This window comes from Saccostrea echinata, unplaced genomic scaffold, assembly GCF_033153115.1.
Source record: "Saccostrea echinata isolate AGI-Se365-2 ecotype Australia unplaced genomic scaffold, CSIRO_AGI_Sech_v1 ptg000019l, whole genome shotgun sequence".
Lineage (NCBI taxonomy): Eukaryota > Metazoa > Mollusca > Bivalvia > Ostreida > Ostreidae > Saccostrea > Saccostrea echinata.
The window spans coordinates 4,611,305-4,631,883 of record NW_026889768.1 but is presented as its reverse complement, the minus strand read 5'-3'; the positions used below and the strand labels follow the sequence as shown (position 1 = coordinate 4,631,883).

The following is a 20,579-nucleotide window of genomic DNA, read 5'->3' as shown; positions in this document are numbered from 1 at the left end:
TATAATTCCTCTTAAAACTACTTTTTATGCGAGTATAAAAATTATGCACTGCTCCTCAAACATGGAGTCAAATTGTGCGGTACCGTACGCGTTTGCGCGTGGTATAATTCGCACATACCAATAGAGTAGTTTAAAAGAGGCACAAACGCAGCCCAGATGAATTGTGTGAAAATTTTACAGAACAGACAATATGAACCTTTAGAACCCATATGAAATCATAGGAAATAGAGGAATTGTATAAAAATAAAAAACTTAATTATTTAGAAAGTATTTAGGAGAACATGGAATATTAATACTATCAATATATTTTACAAAAAAGTATCTATTTTCTCTTCAATTCCATATTGTCAAATATTTCATTACTGTAAATCGTTATTTTTCTTCAGTTATGCTTTAAGTTTGAAACCCTTCACCAGTATTTGGTAACGTCCCATTTTCGAATGGAAAAAATATATAATAAATCAATCAATATCTCACTTGTGATATAGTTTTACGAAGTTGCACAATAGATGTTTACTGATTTAACAAACAATGACATGAGTGCATGTGCAATTATACCATGTTCTTGTAAAATTTAAAAAAAAACAGGACAGTTAACACATGTTTGGAAGACATGATTTCATATAAAAGATATTAAACTATATTCAGTCTTACAACCACGACTATATTCCATAAAAACATAAAGTAAAGGACTATATTTTGTGGCGGAATATATTTTAGAAGAAAATGATCAGTTAAGGTTTCTCTTTCGAAGTATTTACAGTACTGGTATGGTTAGATTCCTATTTTTCCATGCAGACTGCTCATAGAGCTATTTTGTGCAATGAAATGATTTATACTGATCCCGAATTATAACTAAAAGAACCGTTACGAATTTCTATCGTCTAATTTTGACAAATAAAGCAAATATAATGTGAAAGTCCAGGTAAAAATAGCCCCAATTTCACCTTAAAATCAACACTTTAAGAAATATCTATATTAAAAAAATAATATAAAATAATATAATATATAAAATAATAATATTATTATTTTTATTTAAAAAAATAATAATATTAGTCCCATGAAATGAAACAAAATTGGACCTCAAAATTTAGAGGTGGGATCAGTTGTCGTGGAGGAGTAGAAAGTAATTTATGTGTAAGAAGCAATTACAATGCAAAAAGGTCATATTAAATGCATTATAGCACCAAAAGACGTGTATTGACCCCCATTATCATCGTATTGATTTTTAATTAAACTATATATAGATACTAATAATATACTTGAAAAAAATCTAAAGACTTTTGATATCAGGATCCACCCTCCCTTTTTTATTTTCGGAATCTTGTAAAGTTAAAATATTGTACACACTATAGTTGAGTTATGATTTCGTCAGATTAGATTAACAGTACCTGATTTCTATACAGCCGTTGAATCCACTGTCTAAGATAGGAAACAGGTGTATAAAAACATTTTTTTTTAAAAATCCTTAATATGTACATTTTTTGAAAAAAAAAAAATGAAGTAATAATTGCCATTAATTTACATTTGGTTTTGTCTAAAGCAAAAGAATGAAAACAACAGCAAATAAGAAGAATGTTCTTTCGCCTCTTTACTTGTGCTTAATTTAATCTTGGTTTGTTGACATATCCCCCCAAAATCACCCATAAAGTTTTAAACAATTAAATTATCTAAATTTTACGAAAACCAACCTTTATTTCCTGTCCTCTTTGAAGCACCTGGAAATAATTCGTTAAGTGTGTTAACTGTGAGCCACGAATAAGAAGAATATTTTTTGTGAAAGCAAGTTTGCTTTTTTTTGGATTATTTATCATGTAAATATACTTTTTAAAGTTATACATGCAATATACCAATAAATTCTTCAATACATTGATTTGTATGCAAAATATATTTTTGCAAGCTACATGCTGATAAAAAAAAATAATTTTAAGTAATAATGCACATGTCATTTAAAATCAGAAGATTCATATACATTGCATGATTTCTATTAAAAAGGCTACATGCTTCTAAATGAGTTTTAGATGTTGTTGGTACTATACTTGGAAACCGGAAATATGTTAATATTGGTTTGAAATCTGCCATTGTGCAAGGAAACGGATAGGAGGAATTCACATTGTATACAACAAACCCAAGCACAACCTTGTACGTAATCGGTATAATTAATATTGATCAGTACATGAGTTTTTCCCATAACAGATCATGAATTTTCTCATGCAGTAAGATGCATATTTTAGTGCAATTGCCTAAGAATTACTTAGTGACAACAGGAACTTTTTGGCAGTTTGATATGTAATTGCTTTCTATACAGTAATTTTAATATCTATATCCAGATATATGAAGCTAAAATCTATTGTTCTGCTGAAGGAACGCAATTTTACGCATAATTACAATATTTTACTCCTTTTTAAGTATACGATTATATACTTTGGTAACAGGATTCATTACCAAAACACTTCATTCCTTCAAAACTTATCGATAAGATCTAGATATTATTTATTTTCAAACAAATAAAACTAGTATTTGTGTGAGAGAAAGCGAACATAATTAAATATAACATAACTATATCTTTCTGAATGGAACAGTCAGAAAAATCTTTATCTGTAGTCTTTAAGTATTCTTAAAACACTTATGCAAGCCAAATATTTACGTAAAGGGACGTGTTAGAAGAAGAACTGATGTTTTGGAGGTCCGTGTTTGCTCTTCTCCTATTTTGTAATGTTTAATGGACTTTTGAGCTTGAATTCTGTTCGTTATCTCCATATATTTCTTCTCATTAAAAAGAGGGTACATGTGGGCACTATGTATATTCATTAAATTACATCACTACCTCTCTTACTTTACATGTCAATTACATCGTTGGCACGATAATGAACCCTCACTGCTCGATGGCCTTAAGTACTGAGTATTGGTCTAAATTTAAACCCCTTACCGGCATACGAGGACGTCTATATATGAGTGAAAAATGGGAAGTTAAACAATCCACAATGGATTAATCAATTACATCGCATACTGTTATAGACAACCACAAAAATTAGTGTGTGAAAAACTTATCTAATGTCAGTTGTAGATGTGTTCTTTAATGTTCTAATTAAAAGATTAATAGATTTTTAGAAGTACACTAAAAACGAGGGTTACATGACATGAGAATTTGACAATAAACAATGAATGGCCCATTCGAGAATGTTTTATTCCTAAGTAATAATTTTAAGTCGCTATTAAAGATTGCGATAGTAACTCTCAACCGCATGATCATCAATGGAATTATACTTCTTAACAGTCTGTAATAAGAAAATGATACAATTTTCTTTGACTTCGTAAATATTCCTATTTTAAAGTACAGTTAGTTTTGCCTTAGAGATTTGTTTTCAAATGCAGGATGTTATATGTATTTATTTTTAAACCCGTATAGTGTAAAGCAATATTTGTTGCAGGAAATGTAAATAATGCGGAAACGAGAAGATGCCATTTTTTTCTTGCTGTAGAAATGGAGATGAATATTTTTCTTTGCATTTTTGTAGCACATCACGTTTATGGTGAGTTAATTTAACTATTCAAATGCCAAAAATCAGCTACAGAGGATGATGGATTTGAAGTTCAGTATTCTTAAAAACCAGAAGTACTAATTCCATTCTGGTACTAGTATGTTATTTGCGCAATTAGAAATTAGCATATTATATTTTTATTTTAGAATGTGGCAACTGAGAGTTGTTTTTTTTTTCCTTGCAGTGAACTTTTAACTGAGTGTGAATTGTGCCATTTGAAAATAGTCAAGAATAGCTCAGATGATTTACATGTAAAGCAAAATATGTTCCATACTTTTTAAATATCAATTCTTTTGTGATATCTGGTGTGGAATTTTGTATTTCACAGGATGAAAATCTGCCATTCAGTCAACTAAATGGTCACTGTAAGATCTGGAAATATGGAAAAGAGGCAAAATGGCAGAGTTTTTCTGTCATTCAGTCACCTTTCAGTAAATTTCAGTCACCTCTCAGTTAACTGAATGACAGATTTTCATCAGCTTGTGAAGTAGTTGATTGAAAACAATATCATATAAGCATGGATAATTTAAAGTATTGAAGATATATATGCAAACAGGTATATGTTAGAAGTTAATATTCAAACCATAAAAATGCTTTCTTTGGTTAATAGTATGGGAATTAATGTTGCAGATTTTGTAGAAAAATTACATATTACATTTTTTTCTGCACTAGCCGCAACGTTTATTACCACACTAATAATCAAAGAAAGACACTATATTCTTCATATTTAAATAGGTATATATATAATTATATAAAGTAGATTAAGTACTGTACTGTTGATATGTACATCATTGTATGGTCCATTGATGGAAGAGCCACTGCTAAAGAAATCTATACAGGTGGCTTGCTCAGTATTGATAAACGACCGTGGTTTTTATAAGAAATAAAAGAGATAATATTCAGTGGATATAAATATTAAATGTGGAGTAACTACTAAAATATTGCAGGAAATGCTCTAAGGGCCACGCAGAGTACAGTGAAGTTAATGAGAGAACCTGAGGACGCCATAGATGGAAACACAATGACATATTCCCTCACAGAAAATCAAACTGAGCAGTACTGGAGTGTCAGATTAGATAAATCCTACAATGTATCGTCAGTGTTTATACGCATCAGAGGAGGTAAGAACTCCTGAAGATTGAATTATGGATTATTGAGGCATATCATTCGTACAATTATTTTTTTATTCCAGCTAATACAAACAAAATGTTCCATTTATACATAAACAACGAAAAGGGAACTTCCAATGAAACGCTTTACAATGAATTCAGTTTTAACAATACAATAATCAACGAAGAATACATCAGGAGTCGAGCAAAACTGCAAGGAAACACTTTAACCTTACGGAGAAATGGAGAGATCAGGCTGTTTGAGTTTAGACCCTTAGGTAACGTATAGTTGTCATAAACATTACCAATTGTTTTAGTTGCAATAGTTCATTTTAATATTTGCTTACTAGTATGAAGTTCACCCATTTAAAACATTTGACTTATCTAACTTTAAATTTTGGAACATACGCTAACGTTTTTCTTGGCAATTTTCAATTCAATATTTTGTTCGTTTTTTAGTCTTTAGTAAATTCAGTATAATGCGGCTTGCTAATAGCCAGGAGTACTATTGATTCTCTTAAGTTGTACATGTGATTAGTTAGAGGATTCAAAACACTTAAGTTTCTTATTACCAAGTAACCCCATGCTATACAAATGTAGATAAGTCCTACAAAAATGTCCAATGAAACAAATTTATTGCCACAAGTGTCGTCAGAACATTTCAGTGGAAACTTGATATTCAGAGGAGTTTTAATTTCGTCCTGGATAACAGGAATACAAATTAACATAATATTCTTGGAACACGTAGTGCTCTTGGTTCCCTTGGAATCGTGAATGTGGTTCAACTCCTGTAAAAGTATAATCTTTCTATCTTTTTAAAATAGTCGGCTATTCAAACGAGTGGTGAGAGCCTCTTTATAATTAAATATATCTTAGCATGATATTTTCTTTATTCAAGTCATTAACCCACGGAGTGTACTTGACATCATATCAGGCAAAGCTGTAGACTGCTTTCAAAACGCCTCTCCAGACATAGTTGGCACCACGCTAAGCTATGATGAAAAAACGAAGTGTTCTGTCTGTGAATCACAGATTTTCCCAAAAATGTGTAATGAGATTAAAGGTAACATTGTTTTCTAAGATGATATAAGGAATGAATTTTTTCGATCTATACCGTACCTAGTCGTTTCAACACCAAATATCTGATTTTAGAAAAGAGACAGAAGACCTCATTTAACATTTCATCGGGTACATCGAGAAAAGTGAAAAAGGCATATCATGGTATGAAATACATTAAATTTATAAGAAAAGTTAGTTCGCTTGGGTACAAAATCAACATTTTCAAACAACTTTGTTTTGTTATTTTAGACGAAATTTGGGTCAGTGTCTTGATCGTTTGTGGTGGTTCCTTTGGAGGTGTTTTAATACTGGCTCTTGCTTTATTTATCAAATTAAAGTTAAGAAAAAAGAATGAAAAAAGCTATGACGTCATTGTTCTTGAGGAAATCCATCAAAGTGTGCCAGATCTTCTGAATTTTGAGTTGGAGGAAGAGGAAGTAGAATACTGCAATCTGACGTCATACCGTGTGTCCATTGATACCTTTATACAGGATGTAGCAAGGAAGAAAACTTACAACACATTCTTAGAAGAATTTCAGGTACATGGCCGAGGACAATTTAACAATAACTTCTGCTGTGATGTAAAGTGTAGGACAAGAACTGAATACAGCAAACTGTTATCGACAATTTTTATTTTGTAAATTAAATGTGGTAGAAATAATCTATTAACTATAATTGGAATTATTAACCTAATATTTTCAATAAAATAAAAAAATAAATAAAAGTGTTTGACAAACGGTAGTATCTGTGAACAAATATTTTAGAATAGGATATCATTGGTTATATCAGACCAATCACTTTTCAAGTAATTATTTTTTGTTTCAGTCGCTTCCGAATGGATTGACAGATGCTTACACAGAGGCTCTGAAATGGACAAATATGTCTAAAAATAGATATAGAAAAGTATATCCCTGTAAGTATTTTGTGATGTCTGTGTACACTTTGACATATTTGTTTGTTTGTTGTTCAACGTCCCTCTCGAGAATTTTTCACTCATATAGAGACGCCACCACTTGCCGATGGAGAGCTGCAAATTTTGACCTATACTCGGCTCTCAGGGCCATAGAGCACTGAGGGATCTTTTTCGTGCCAGCATGTACTGCGACACGGGACCTCGGTTTATACGGTTTCATCCGAAGGACCGGTCTCCACGTCCCACAGTGGGATTCGAATCCGCGACGTAAGGATCAACTCCTTACTCCGCGACTTTAGAGCAGACGCTCTACCACTGCGCCACGCGGGTGACTTGACATATTTGTAAACGGTTTCTTCATTTTCTATGTTTTATAGATATAAATCAATTATCTATATAATTTCTTTAATTAATTCTTTGCAAAGATTGTTTATATTTATATTTTCACTTTGGTTTTTTGTTTGTTTGGTTGGTTGATTTTTTTTAAAATTTGTTTGTTTGTTTTTGCTGGTAAAGGACGGAACTTGTACATGCAAGAAAACTAGTATTATGATACGGAAACAGCAGTTTACTTTCAAATGTTCCTTTTCAGAAATATTTTCAAAATAAAATATTATCAAAATACCCATTTAATTAAGACGGTGTGCAACAACTATTCTTATCAAATAAATCTACTGAATTCTTATAAATTTTATACAACACGTTCAATAGGTTAAGGAATACTTACCTAGACAGAAAAGGAAGAAAACTTTACTTTCTTACTTTGTAGATGACTACTCAAGAGTTATTCTGGACCCGGCTGAAGGTTCTGGCAAAACAGATTATATTAATGCATCATACATTAATGTAAGTTTCTAATTACATTTATTACACATGGTAATGTTTTAGAGATAATTTTGCGTATGAATTATTAATAATGACATAATTGCAGGGATTCGATAGAGAGAAGGCCTATATTGCTGCACAAGGTAATCTTTTATAAATACTCACTTGAGAAGATTCAATTCCTAAGGGGTGTTGTGATCAAACTTCCCTCATAGTAGCTACAAAACTGAAGTGCTATGGTTTTATTTTTAAGTCTTTGACCTTAACACTACAGATTCCGTAATGCAAATATCGTGCAATATACGACGCAAGATTTTCTGCTCACTTTGGGAATGTATTTCGCCACTTTCCAGCATTGGTCAATCAGCGATCTTTCATTCCCTAATTCCAGATATTTCTATAACCAACCTGTATATTTTATTCACCTCCTGTCCCTTTCTAGTCGTCTCTACACATAAATAAACTCGCCTGTTATGAATTTTATGCCATCCGACAACAAATCCACAACAAGCGAGTTTATTGGACTGTAGAGAAGACTAGAAAGGGACAGGAGGTGGATAAAATATACAGGTTGGCTATAGAAATATCTGGAATTAGGGAATGAAAGGTCGCTGATTGACCAATGCTGGAAAATGGCGAAATACATCCCCAAAAAATCATATTTACATTATGGGATCAGTAGCGTTACGGTCAAAGACTTAAATATAAAACCATATCGCTACAGTTCTGCAGATACCCTCACAGGTGCTTGGGGACGGGACTCCCCTCCCTGCGTACTTTACCCGTATTTTTCTTCTTCCAGTCCTGAGAATTTCATGTTTTACACCTGCGACTCTCCATTTCAATTGTCAATGAACGGAAGTCGTCACTTTTACTATTTCTAGAAGGGAAACCCAAACAGTTGGACGCAAATAATTAGCAATGTATCACTTAACTAATAATCTCTGAAGATGTGGAAGTCTTTACTTTCAGTTGGTAAGTAGCTCATCTTCATTTCGTCGTCTGTCGAAGTCGCCAATCTTGTTCTCTTTTAGTATCAGAGAGTGTGCATTTTTATAAAATGTTAGTTTTAGGTTATATTTTGGTTTTTTTCAATTGTAATACTTTGTGAATGTGTAATAGAAAAATATTTTATATAAAAAAGTCGAAGAACCTTTGGGATTCAGAACACAGGGTAAGTGGTCCTGTACCCAAGCACCTCCCCTTTAAAAAAGATCAATGCCTTTTAACATGAATGACTTTCTCTATTTCTTTATTATGCTTTTGTCTGTCCCTTGTGAATATTATTTGGTCTTTAAATACTTGTTTTGATCGTTTTCATTTTACATATTCTTTTACATTCCTTAGTTCTATATTTTGTTCTTAAGGTCATTTTGCGTCATACAAGTCCCTTTTTTACATTTTGTAATATACAGGTCCTTTTCTATATTGTGTGTAAACATTTTAAGTTATACACGTTCTGTTTTAACATTTTAAGTTGTACACGTCCTACTTTTAAATTTAGAGGCTAAAAAAGGTTTGGTTTTTTTGGTTTTGTTTTTGCTTTTTTTTTTTTTTTTCTTTTTTTCTTTTTTTTTTTTTTTTGTTTTTTTTGTTTTGTTTTGTTTTGTTTTGTTTTTGTTTTGTTTTTTTGTTTTTGGTCCTTTTTTTACATTTTATGCTATACAGGTCCCTTTTCTATATTTTGTTTTTTTAAAGAGGTCTTTTTTGTTTTACATTTTATATTTTATGTTACACAGGTCTTTTAAAATAGTGTGTTTTAGTTCCTATTTTGTGTTATACAGTTTATTTATTATTTTTTTTTTTACATTTTATATTATAAAGTTCCTTTATAAAAACATTTTTGTTTTACAGGTCTTTTTTGCATTTTTTGTGATACCGGTTCTTTTTTTTATATTTTGAATATTTTTTTGTGTTCTACGGGATTTTTTTTTTAATTTTGTATTTAGGCCCTTCTTCACATTCCGTATATTACAGGTCCTTTTTCATCGGATACACTCAAAGACTTTTGGGCCATGATCTGGCAGAATAACTGCACAAGGGTGGTGATGCTGACAAATATATACGAGGGTGAAAAGGTTTGTAGAACTGTTCAGTTGTATCGGTTTAATGAGTCAGTGGTTTCTAATTAATAAGAATTTCTGTCCAAACCATGCTTGGGTGTTTCTGAAGAGATCAAATGAAACATAGTATATAATTAAATAAAGTCTTTTGATATAAATAATAATGTAAAGTGAAGTGGGAAACATTAAAAAATTTAAGATGTAAATATAAGCAGATATATATATTTTGAGTGTTTAGACACTCATTCACATCTAAATATGAAGAGAATGAGAAAGGTTCTGTACGAATCGCATTCATTTAAATACAGTCAGTTATCTTATTTACAGATATCATGTTTGAGATATTGGCCACACACTGAGGACTTCATTGGACCATTTCACATCAAAGTAGATAGACAGGACAGCTACAGAGATTACACAATAAGACAGCTTGTAGTTACCAAAGTAAGAATGTAGAACAGCTACAGAGATTACACAATAAAACAGCTTGTAGTTACCAAAGCAAGCATGTAGGACAGCTTAGAAATTACACAATAAGACAGCTTGTAGTTACCAAAGTAAGCATGTAGGACAGCTACAGAGATTACACAGTAAGAAAGCTTGTATTTATGAAAGTCAGCAAGTCGACTTTTATCTTCATAGGATCTTTGATACAGAAGTATCCCTGTTTGGGATAATTCTCTAGATGATTGTCAAAAAAATAAATGAGTTGATATTTAAATTATTTTTACCAGGATTTTGTTTAGCGACAATTCCATATAATTCCATACTCCAAAAATTATATTTCTTTGCAGAAAAGAGGAAATTGAGCCTGTAAGAGTATATAACATGTGCAGGTTCAAACAAATGAATTAATTAAAAAACTTTCTCATTTTTAAATATTAAGTGATGTATATAACTTTATGTAGATTGAAGTTGTCAGTAGTGACAAGAGAGCATTGTGTGATATAATAAGACAGAACATCTGACTTTTTCAACCAGGAAACTGAAAATCTAGACAGGCAAATGCGCATCAGTCACTTTCACTTTACCGCATGGCACGAAACAAGGGTACCAGAATGTGAAGACTCTATCTTGTGTTTTAGAAACCTTGTTAAATGTGGACTTTCAACATCAGACGGACCTATTCTGGTCCACTGCAGGTACACTAAAAAGCTTTTTTTTCTTTTTGAATTGAAAAAAAATTATTTCAATTCAATGTATGTAAAATCTATCATTAATCATTTAACAGTTTCTTATCCTATGAACGGCTATTATTTATTAATATGACAGTGTTTGTGTCTTTTTAATTGAAAGATTTACTTGCTATGTTTTTCAAGAGTCCCTATCGAAATTTTAGTTCTGTCATTCTGACCTATATTACATTAATTTTTCTTATATTCTCATAACAGCGCAGGTATTGGTCGCACTGGGACATTCATAGCTCTAGATTATCTGCTGGAGGAAAGTTTGGCGAAAAAAGATCTTGACCTTATTAATTGTGTGTCTGCACTTCGTCAACAAAGAGGGTTTGCAGTTCAGACTTGTGTAAGTGAATATTGTGTTCCAATGTTTAAATACAATAACTCCCACTACTAATTACCTCTCTTTTCCAAAATATAAAATGTATCTTGACGTTAAGATAATACACTGCATTCACATATCACACTTTATATTTTATTGCAGGAGGAATATATTTTCCTTCACGAGGCACTTGTGAAATATTTCGTAAAACATCGCCTGATGACCGTCGCACAACATCTTCCTCTGCAGAGTGTTTCATTGAATCCCTAAAATGTACAAAAGCACTAGCATTACTACTGACATGTTTGTTCAAAAACAAAAACAAAACAGTCTCTTGCTTTGGCCTTCAATTTGACATTAAGATATATCGACGACGTTTTATCAATTTACAATATTCATTTTCATTCCTATGTATATCCCAATGAACTCGAAATAAGACACCACAGAGTCTGACACATCTGGTTCTTGACTGGATGTTTAACTAGAGAAAGACGTCGATGGGAAACTGACAACTAAAATTTATAATAAACGTGATGACTTTAATTTTCTATCCTCAACTTTCCTTAATAACGGCTCCCAGTTGATTATATATACGCAAGAGCATGTTCTATGCACGGACACTCTTTTAATGAGACAAGCTACTGACAAATAAGTTGATGATTCAAGAAGTTCAATCCTCGGCTTTTGAGTAGATCTTTGCCTACACTCTTGTCTAAAAATTTTGTGTCTTACATATGTTTTAACAATATATTTCGATTTTACAATTCCAATTAAATTACATTAATTTAAAAAAAAAGATACAATTAAATTCTATGAACAAACATTACACGAAGAACTATATTTAGTTGCAGACGGTTTTCAAAAGAAAATGGCATGATTTTTTTTTTATATATAAAACTTCATTTCAAAATATTTAAAGTACTGTTAAGTTTGGCTTCTAGAAATCAATGCAGACTACTTTTAGAGTAATTTTGTGCAGTGAGATATTTTTCTTGATCCCAAAATACATTTACGATTAACTGTGATTAACTCTAAGGTCAAATGTTGACACACATAGCAAATATAATAGACCTAAAAATAAAACATATTTTAGACTAAAATTAAGATATTTTTCAAAATTAACAATATTGATAATGTTTTCTTTTTGTTTTCTTCTCTGAAATTATAAGATATTATTTACCAATCTGATATAAATTCATTAAAATCTTGAGATTTTCAGAAATTTTTATTGCACTGCAGGATGTTCATATTAAATATTCATCGAATAATGACTGACGTTTTTCATACAAATTGTTAGGCCATTATTTTCACACTGAATTGCCTATGGATTTTCCCGTTTACCTGATCCAGAACAAGAGGTACATAGGAGGTGATGCCGAATCCATGGAACCTGATCTCACCTCTGTTTTCGGAGGTCCGTGTTGGTTTTACTCACAGTTTGTATTGTTAATTAAACTTTTGAGCATTAAAATTGTTCTTTATCTTCACATTTCACAACGATAGATTACATCATTGAATTAGATATAAGCAATTACTGGCTATATTCACACTCCACCAATAAAAAAACACGGATTCATTGCCAGTCCTTTTCGTAAAGTAATCTAAGTAACAGTGTTCTTCAATACAAAAAAACCTCATCTATATCTCTGGATTTATCGAATTTCGTTTTTTACTTTAGCTGTCAGTATTCTTAAAAAATGGATAGCGAGGATCAATCAACCTTTGTTTTCATACTTCACGTATAGGACTTTTATACAAATTTTGTGTCATATATGCCTTTTATAACATGAAATATGTGGAGATAACGAACAGTATTCGAGCTCAAAAGTCCATCAAACATTACAACATGGGAGCAGAGCAAACACGGACCTCTAAGACATCAGAGGTGGGATCAGGTGCCATGGAGGAATGAGCATCCCCTGCATAGAAATTCATGGGCAACATTGTATCTTATTTACTATTTATATGTCCAAACATTGGATGTTAGTTTAACGCACAATGTATGCATATTTCGTATTTCTTGTACATAATCCCTGTTATTAGTACTTTTTAGCTCACCTGAGCTGAAAGCTCAAGTGAGCTTTTCTGATCACCCGTTGTCCGTCGTCCGTCCGTCTGTCCGTCCGTCCGTCTGTCCGTCTGTCCGTCCGTCTGTAAACTTTTCACATTTTCAACTTCTTCTCAAGAACCACTGGGCCAATTTTAACCAAACTTAGTACAAAGTATCCTTGGGTGAAGGGGAGTGTAAATTGTTAAAATAAAGGGCCAAGTCCCCTTACAAGGGAAGATAATCAAGAAAAGACAAAAATAGGGTGGGGTCATTAAAAAATCTTCTTCTCAAGAACCACTGGGCCAGAAAAGCTGAAACTTATGTGGAAGCATCCTGGGATAGTGTAGATTTTAAATTGTTAAAATCATGACCCCCGGGGGTAGGGCGGGGCCACAATAGGGAATCCAAGTTTGACATTGAAATACATAAGAAAAATCTTTAAAAATCTTCTTCTCAAGAACCACTGGGCCAGAAAAGCTGAAACTTATATGGAATCATCCTGGAGTAGTGTAGATTCTAAATTGTTCAAATCATGACCCCCCGGGGTAGGGCGGGGCCACAATAGGGAATCCAAGTTTTACATTGAAATATATAAGAAAAATCTGAAAAAATCTTTTTCTTAAGAACCACTGGGCCAGAAAAGCTGAAACTTATGTGGAAGCATCCTGAGGTAGTGTAGAATCTAAAATGTTCAAATCATGACCCCCGGGGGTAGGGCGGGGCCACAATAGGGAATCCAAGTTTGACATTGAAATATATAGGAAAAATCTTAAAAAATCTTCTTCTCAAGAACCACTGGGCCAGAAATACTGAAACTTATATGGAAGCATCCTGGGGTAGTGTAGAATATAAATTGTTTAAATCGTGACCCCCGGGGGTAGGGCGGGGCCACAATAGGGAATCCAAGTTTGACATTGAAATATATAGGAAAAATCTTTAAAAAATCTTCTTCTCAAGAACCACTGGGCCAGAAATACTGAAACTTATATGGAAGCATCCTGGGGTAGTGTAGAATCTAAATTGTTCAAATCATGACCCCCGGGGGTAGGGCGGGGCCACAATAGGGAATCCAAGTTTTACATTGAAATATATAGGAAAAATCTTTAAAAATCTTCTTCTCAAGAACCACTGGGCCAGAATAGCTGAAACTTATATGGAAGCATCCTGGGGTAGTGTAGATTCTAAATTGTTTAAATCATGACCCCCGAGGGTAGGGCGGGGCCAAAATAGCGAATCCAAGTTTTACATTGATATACATAAGAAAAATCTTTAAAAATCTTCTTCTCAAGAACCACTGAGCCAGAAAAGCTGAAACTTATATGGAAGCATCCTGGGGTAGTGTAGATTCTAAATTGTTCAAATCATGATCCCCGGGGGTAGGGCGGGACACAATAGGGAATCCAAGTTTTACATTGAAATATATAAGAAAAATCTTTAAAAATCTTCTTTTCAAGAACCACTGGACCAATAAAGCTGAGACATATTTGGAAGCATCCTGAGGTAGTGTAGATTCTAAATTGTTCAAATTTTGTTCCCCGGGGGTAGGGTGGGGCCACAATAGGTATATGAAAAGGGGGAAATCTGGTAAAGAACAGCATGGCCAAAGCTACTCAGGTGAGCAATGTGGCCCATGGGCCTCTTGTTATTGTAGTTAGATTATTGTTCTCTTCTCTTTTATTTTCCTGCACCTATCTTTAATAATAACTTTGACTTATGATCAGTCTTACGACCATTAAAAAATCTAGATAAATGTCAGTTTGTTGCTTTGATGTACTCAAAGATTTAAAAATTACAAGGGTGCTCCATATATATTGTACAATGTACCAGATTGAAAGAGTGCTGTTAAATACAGGTGTTCCTGTGTAAAATCGATAAACAATGTACAGATTGTTGAAGTTTGACTAAGTCTAAGATTGATCCCAGGGACAAATTATAAATTTGGTCATCTCTAAAACAATTAATTTTGTAAAGTTTATGTACTTTGTCCATTTGGTATGAAACCTTAGAAGGTCAATCACTGTAAATCAGCTATAAATCGTGAGAAATTTTATTCGCGATTCATCAGTTTGAATATACGTTTTCATTTATAAACATTTATGCTACACAATTAAACATATGGTTCGCGGCGACAAATACTCCGGAGAAAAAGATGGTTGCAAACTCGCGGATATTTTTTTCCATGCACATAAAAGTAAATCTTAAGTAAATATCATTTAGTTTTATTAATAGTCTACAAAAGTGTAAAAGTTTAATAGGTCATATTTTCTTTGATTTATTTAATTCAATTGCCTGAGCTCAATCTATTCACAATTAGAAGTTTGTTCATGGTATAATTTTCTACTTGTCTTTTAGAAAAACCAAGGAATTATAGTTATTATGTCGTTTTAATATTCTCCATAGAATCAATTGACAAAGTCAAATTGCAAGTAGAGCGTACATTATAATTTGCTAGGTGCATTGTGGGTAACGGATTCTGCTACATTGAGATTATGAATAACAAACTGCCACATAGATACAAAAGAAAAAATTCATCAATATTCAAAATTAATTTAAACGCTTTTATTAAGACTTGTAAATTAAAAAAAAAGACAGGTGTCTGTGAGTTTTCACTTTGTCTTGGAGACCTATTTTTGTATTCATATTATAGAACCAACAGTTCATACAAACAATGGAAGGAATGCAAAGTTTCTATGAAAGATATATTTGACGATTCCTTTTCCGATCCCATGTGTTCTATTTCAAAATGTTCTGTCAAAAGCTGTAAAACCTGTGATATTTTGATCACTAGCTCTCCGTTTACTAGTAATCATACTGGACAGAGCTTTTATACCAAAACTTAAAATAAATCTGAATTGCAAATATTCTAATGTTGTCTATGGAATAGAATGTACTCTTTGTGGGCTTATTTAAGTGGTGAAACCAAAGGTTCACAATGACCTTGTCAGCAAATACAATTTATCATTACTTTTTTCATAGTAATTGTTAGGCCATTATTTACACACTGAATTGTCGACGGATTTTTCCGTTATTTCCCGATCATGACAAGGAGCACACGGCGGATGTGACCGGTCGGCAGGGGATGCTCACTCTTTCATGGCACCTGATTCCACCTCTGATGTCTTAGAGGTCCGTGATTGCTCTGCTCCTATTTTGTAATGTTTAATGGACTTTTGAGCTCGAAGACTGTTTGCCATCTCCAAATATTTCATTTTACCCACCGAACATGTATCTCTGCTGGTGGACAGTCTGTCCCCGAGGATACTTGTCGTTTGGTACCTCTTCATTCATGAGTATACAGAATAACAATATGTTACTGACAGACGCGTCGCTCAGTATATAAAAAGGCGTCCCTCTTTTGAGTCTACAAGGGACACAGACTCGAAGAGTTCATTCGTTGCCCCTCAGATAATCCTCAGGGATATTAAACATATGTCATATATGCAGTCTTCAGATTCCCAGTTTTGGTATAAAACCGATAGTTCATACAAAAGTTTGAAAGAATGTAAAGTTTCTATTAGAGACATATTCGAAGATCACTTTTCCGATCCCATGTCTTCTATTTCAAAATGTTCTGCGAAAAACTGTAAAACCTGTGACATTTTGATAACTAACACTTCTTTTGCTAGTGGTCTTACTGGACAGAGCTCCTATACCAAAACTTGGGAAAATCTAAACTGCAAATCTTCTAATGTTGTCTACGGAATAGAATGTTATCTTTGTGTGGACTTATTTATGTTGGTGAAACCAAAGGTTCACTTTATAAAGGAATATCGGGTCACAGATTTCAATTAAACAACGGGGGCCAGCAGCTTCTCTACAAACACTTTAATTTACCTGATCATTCAATTTTGTCAATCAAAATAAGAATTCTAGTAAAGATTTACCATCATACAAACAGTCCATCACTGAGTACACCTTTCCGTAGACAACAAGAAGAATTCTGGATTAGAAAACTAGGGATGGCCTTTCCCTATGGATGCAATGACAATGTCGATAGTGTTGGGAATCATTCCAGTCCACAGTGTAACAATGTCAATGTGATGGGACTTTTCAACCATACAAAGAGACATAAACGTAGTCACAGGCATTAGCCTTACGAGGGCCGTTCAGAAATTACGCGGACCTGTTGCACAGAAAATATATTTGACGACATAATCAAGCAAAAAGTCATAAATGATATAAAAGAATCTTTTCAGATATGATCATCAAAATTTCATATCAAAATATTGTAAATTGGTATCAATTTCAAGTGATTTAACAGGACATCTCATGAAGTCACGGCGCAGTAAACTTTCAACGTCAAGGGCATTTTAAAAAATGGGAGCTTTCATTTTTTCAATATTTTCCCTTAGTATATGATACTGTATAGTTTGGGTTACCTTATCCACTCAGAATAAACATCCATATAACATTTCCGATTTAGCTTTAAAACTATAAAACTATTATTGTGTGTTTTAGTTTGTGTTAAACCCCAAAACTGCAGATATTTCTGAAGTTAAGTTTGACGTCAGTCGATCTCAATCACATTCTTAACAGCCCAGATCAGTGTTTTGTCGATGAACTTCTTCCATCCCTCCCGGATTGCCTTTTGACTGAGGTTTAACAGTCTAAAATTCTTTTTTACATTTTGTAGAGATGTGTCGGATATTCCTCTGGTTTACTACATGTTTCATTAGGATTATTTTGGGTCTCTATTTGCGTTTTCCCAGCATGATTCATGATTTGATAAAAGTGCGCTGCTCCGTCAAATCACGAGACGTCATTTTTGCAGTTGATTTCGTAGGGGGTCACATCGGAGAAAAATTACAATATTTCTGTTAGTACTTCAAATATTACGCCAGAAATCTAAATACTTAATAATAAAACAATAAAAAGAAATTTTAGAGAAAATTGTTGAATAACATCGTGAAATGTGGAAAATAAATGAATAACATTTTGGATACCGCATGTTTGGTTTTCAACATTTTTGCCGTGCTCCGTATATCACCATCAGCAGTATCAAAACGGCAATAATTTTATGAGATATTAAATAAAATAAAAAAAAATTACCAAGAATTTATTGGAATTTTGAAGAAATATGTTCCTGTGAAATTTCAATTCTATATGACGTCTATAACAGTAAATAATAGCAGAGTCCGCGTAATTTTTGAACGGCCCTCGTCAAATAAACCTTTAATACACGATATCCTTTTCGATTCGTTACTACCTTATGGAAATCAATAGTTAGTTCTTCATCACATTCGCACCAAACTTTACTCTGTCCCTTTGAAAATTTTGCATAGTCTACTTGATAAGGTTAAGGACAGTCCATTTTTGATTCCTCGACAGCAGAATACAGGTTTGGATCTGTGATTATGGATATTGCAAATCATAGACTTTTTAAACCGCCACGTTTTACAGAAGAAAATGCAATTAAAACCTCCCGTTTTTTCCTTAAACTCCAATATGCCAACAAAGTAATTGACGTGGTTAATATACGTAATATTCTTAATCACAAAAGGGTCCAGTCTTTGTATTCCACCATATTTCAAGTTGAAGACTACACCTTGTATTTCCTACAAATATACTTCAACTATTGCTTCCAAACTTTTCAATTACAAGAAAACTTTACAGGGCCTGGATATCGAATATCTGAAAAATAATCCTCTTTCGTGTTCATGTTCTTCACCCTATAACTATAGTCCTGCTAGACACGTTATTACTGGTGACGTAAACAGTTAATAATGAGGACATTAGATCACTAATTTTAAAAGTCCTAAATATAGGGAACCCCGATCCTTTAACTGGCGTCGTAATTTCATACATATTATGGATTCTATAGAGAATCAAGCCAGGCGTTGGGTCAGACATGAAAAAGAAGACCTTGACACTTTGTCAGAATGGACTAAATGAATCAGATGTTTGTTATTTAATCTCGCATTAAACGATTGAGGAGCAGTATGTAAACCATCTATCCTTCTGTATTCAATAATTCAGAAGTGAAAAAAACCCAAGAAGATAGATTACACGATCAGTACGTACTGGTCCCTGCTAACAAAGCAGGTAACAACATTGTCTTTGTTTGTAAGGCTCATTATATAAATTGTATTTTAGAGGAACTGGGATTTAATTCTACAAATGGAAATCCAACTTATACCGATAGCTCCCTTTCTAAGGAGGAAGTTCTTCAAAATCATATGTCAGTTTTGAATATTTTTAGTATCCTTAACAGCCAAAATGAATCCGAATTTCCATATCTATATTGGATTCTGAAACTTCATGAAAATCCTTACAAACAAAGATACATAGCGGGTTCCAGTAAATGTTCTACCAAGCCTTTTTCTTTACTCCTCACTAAGATATTAACAGTAGTGAAAGAGAAACTTCAAGAGTACTGTGCAACAATATATTCGAGAAGTGGTGTAAATCAGATGTGGATACTAAAAATTGCAAGGAACTTTGGGAACATTTGAAATCACAAAATTTTACAAAAAAACATAAAAAAAAACCGTACGACTTTTCAACTTTATATACAATTATTCCCCACAAAAAAACTTTTTGACATCGTTGACAGCTGCTTTTTCAATAAAAATCGAACTCGTAAAGAGCAAGAGCCACGAACCATCAAAAATGGCCCTGTGTCAAAAATTAACGGGTTTTTGTCAATTGATAGTGAAGACCTTTAGCTTTGCTTTGCCGTTTTTCTTTTTTCGATATCGATTATATTTTTTGAAAAAGAGAGTTTGAAGTATGGTGGTGTTTTAAAAGAAAAATGCTAGTAGAACGTCATTTTCTGTAACGTAACGTCGTAGGGCGGAAAAATTTCCTTGATCGATTTTGCATGTATAAATATGTGACTTTGAATTAAAACTAGTATCAATAATATAATAAACATCATAATTAATTTAAGACGATTAAAAGCATTTGGAACTTGATTTAACTTGCCGTCTTTATGGTAACCTCGTGTTTAACTGATTGAATTATATAGATACATGAAGTAAAAACTAGAGGTACTGTGAGCACTGAGCTCACAAATTGATACCCCGCCTATCATATATTTATCATGGCAAAGTCCATGTTTTGCTATGGGAGACCCGAAATATGTGTCTGATCAAAAGTGAAATAGGAGGTGCACAATGGCACAATGTAAAAAGATTCTGTGAAAGTATCATTAAATCTTCAATTTATTCAGGCGTATAAGAGGAGTTGCGGATAAGAGATGGGTACCCTAAATATTATTTAAAGAATGGCAGTGTCTATGTTTTGCTATTGGAAACCTGAAATATGTGTCCGATCAAAAAGTGAAATAGGAGGTGCACAATGGCACTATCTACAAAGATTCTGCGAAAGTATCATTAAATTTTATTGAGTGGTATAGGAGGAGTTGCGGATAAGAGATGTGTACCCCAAAGCGTAATGGACGGACGCACAGACGGACGGAAAGGACACCCCCATCACTATATACCCCAACTTTTCAAGCGGGAGTTTAATAATCTGTGTGACTGTCTTGGAATATTTTCATTCTACCTGGTCCCT

The 20,579-nt window shown here is 33.1% G+C and overlaps 1 protein-coding gene across 1 annotated transcript; it reads left to right on the top strand.

The window, feature by feature from the left end:
- Nucleotides 1–3,465: 3,465 nt before the first annotated feature.
- Nucleotides 3,466–11,821, top strand: LOC133189699 (receptor-type tyrosine-protein phosphatase C-like). The gene is made up of 13 exons (XM_061325096.1): nt 3,466–3,533; nt 4,490–4,663; nt 4,735–4,929; nt 5,550–5,714; nt 5,960–6,249; nt 6,536–6,623; nt 7,393–7,469; nt 7,555–7,591; nt 9,426–9,526; nt 9,839–9,955; nt 10,493–10,653; nt 10,903–11,038; nt 11,177–11,821. The coding sequence occupies exons 1-13, from the start codon at nt 3,485–3,487 to the stop codon at nt 11,282–11,284; spliced, it is 1,698 nt and encodes a 565-aa protein (XP_061181080.1). The 5' UTR covers nt 3,466–3,484; the 3' UTR covers nt 11,285–11,821.
- The last annotated feature ends 8,758 nt before the right edge of the window (nt 11,822–20,579 follow it).

What these genes read in the sequence shown, in the direction of transcription:
- LOC133189699 (XM_061325096.1), top strand. Translation starts at nt 3,485, where the DNA reads ATGGAGATGAATATTTTTCTTTGCATTTTTGTAGCACATCACGTTTAT. An exon ending in TGTAGCACATCACGTTTATG is followed by an intron (nt 3,534 to 4,489) that starts GTGAGTTAATTT and finishes AAAATATTGCAG; the next exon opens with GAAATGCTCTAAGGGCCACG. An exon ending in CATTCTTAGAAGAATTTCAG is followed by an intron (nt 6,250 to 6,535) that starts GTACATGGCCGA and finishes TTTTTGTTTCAG; the next exon opens with TCGCTTCCGAATGGATTGAC.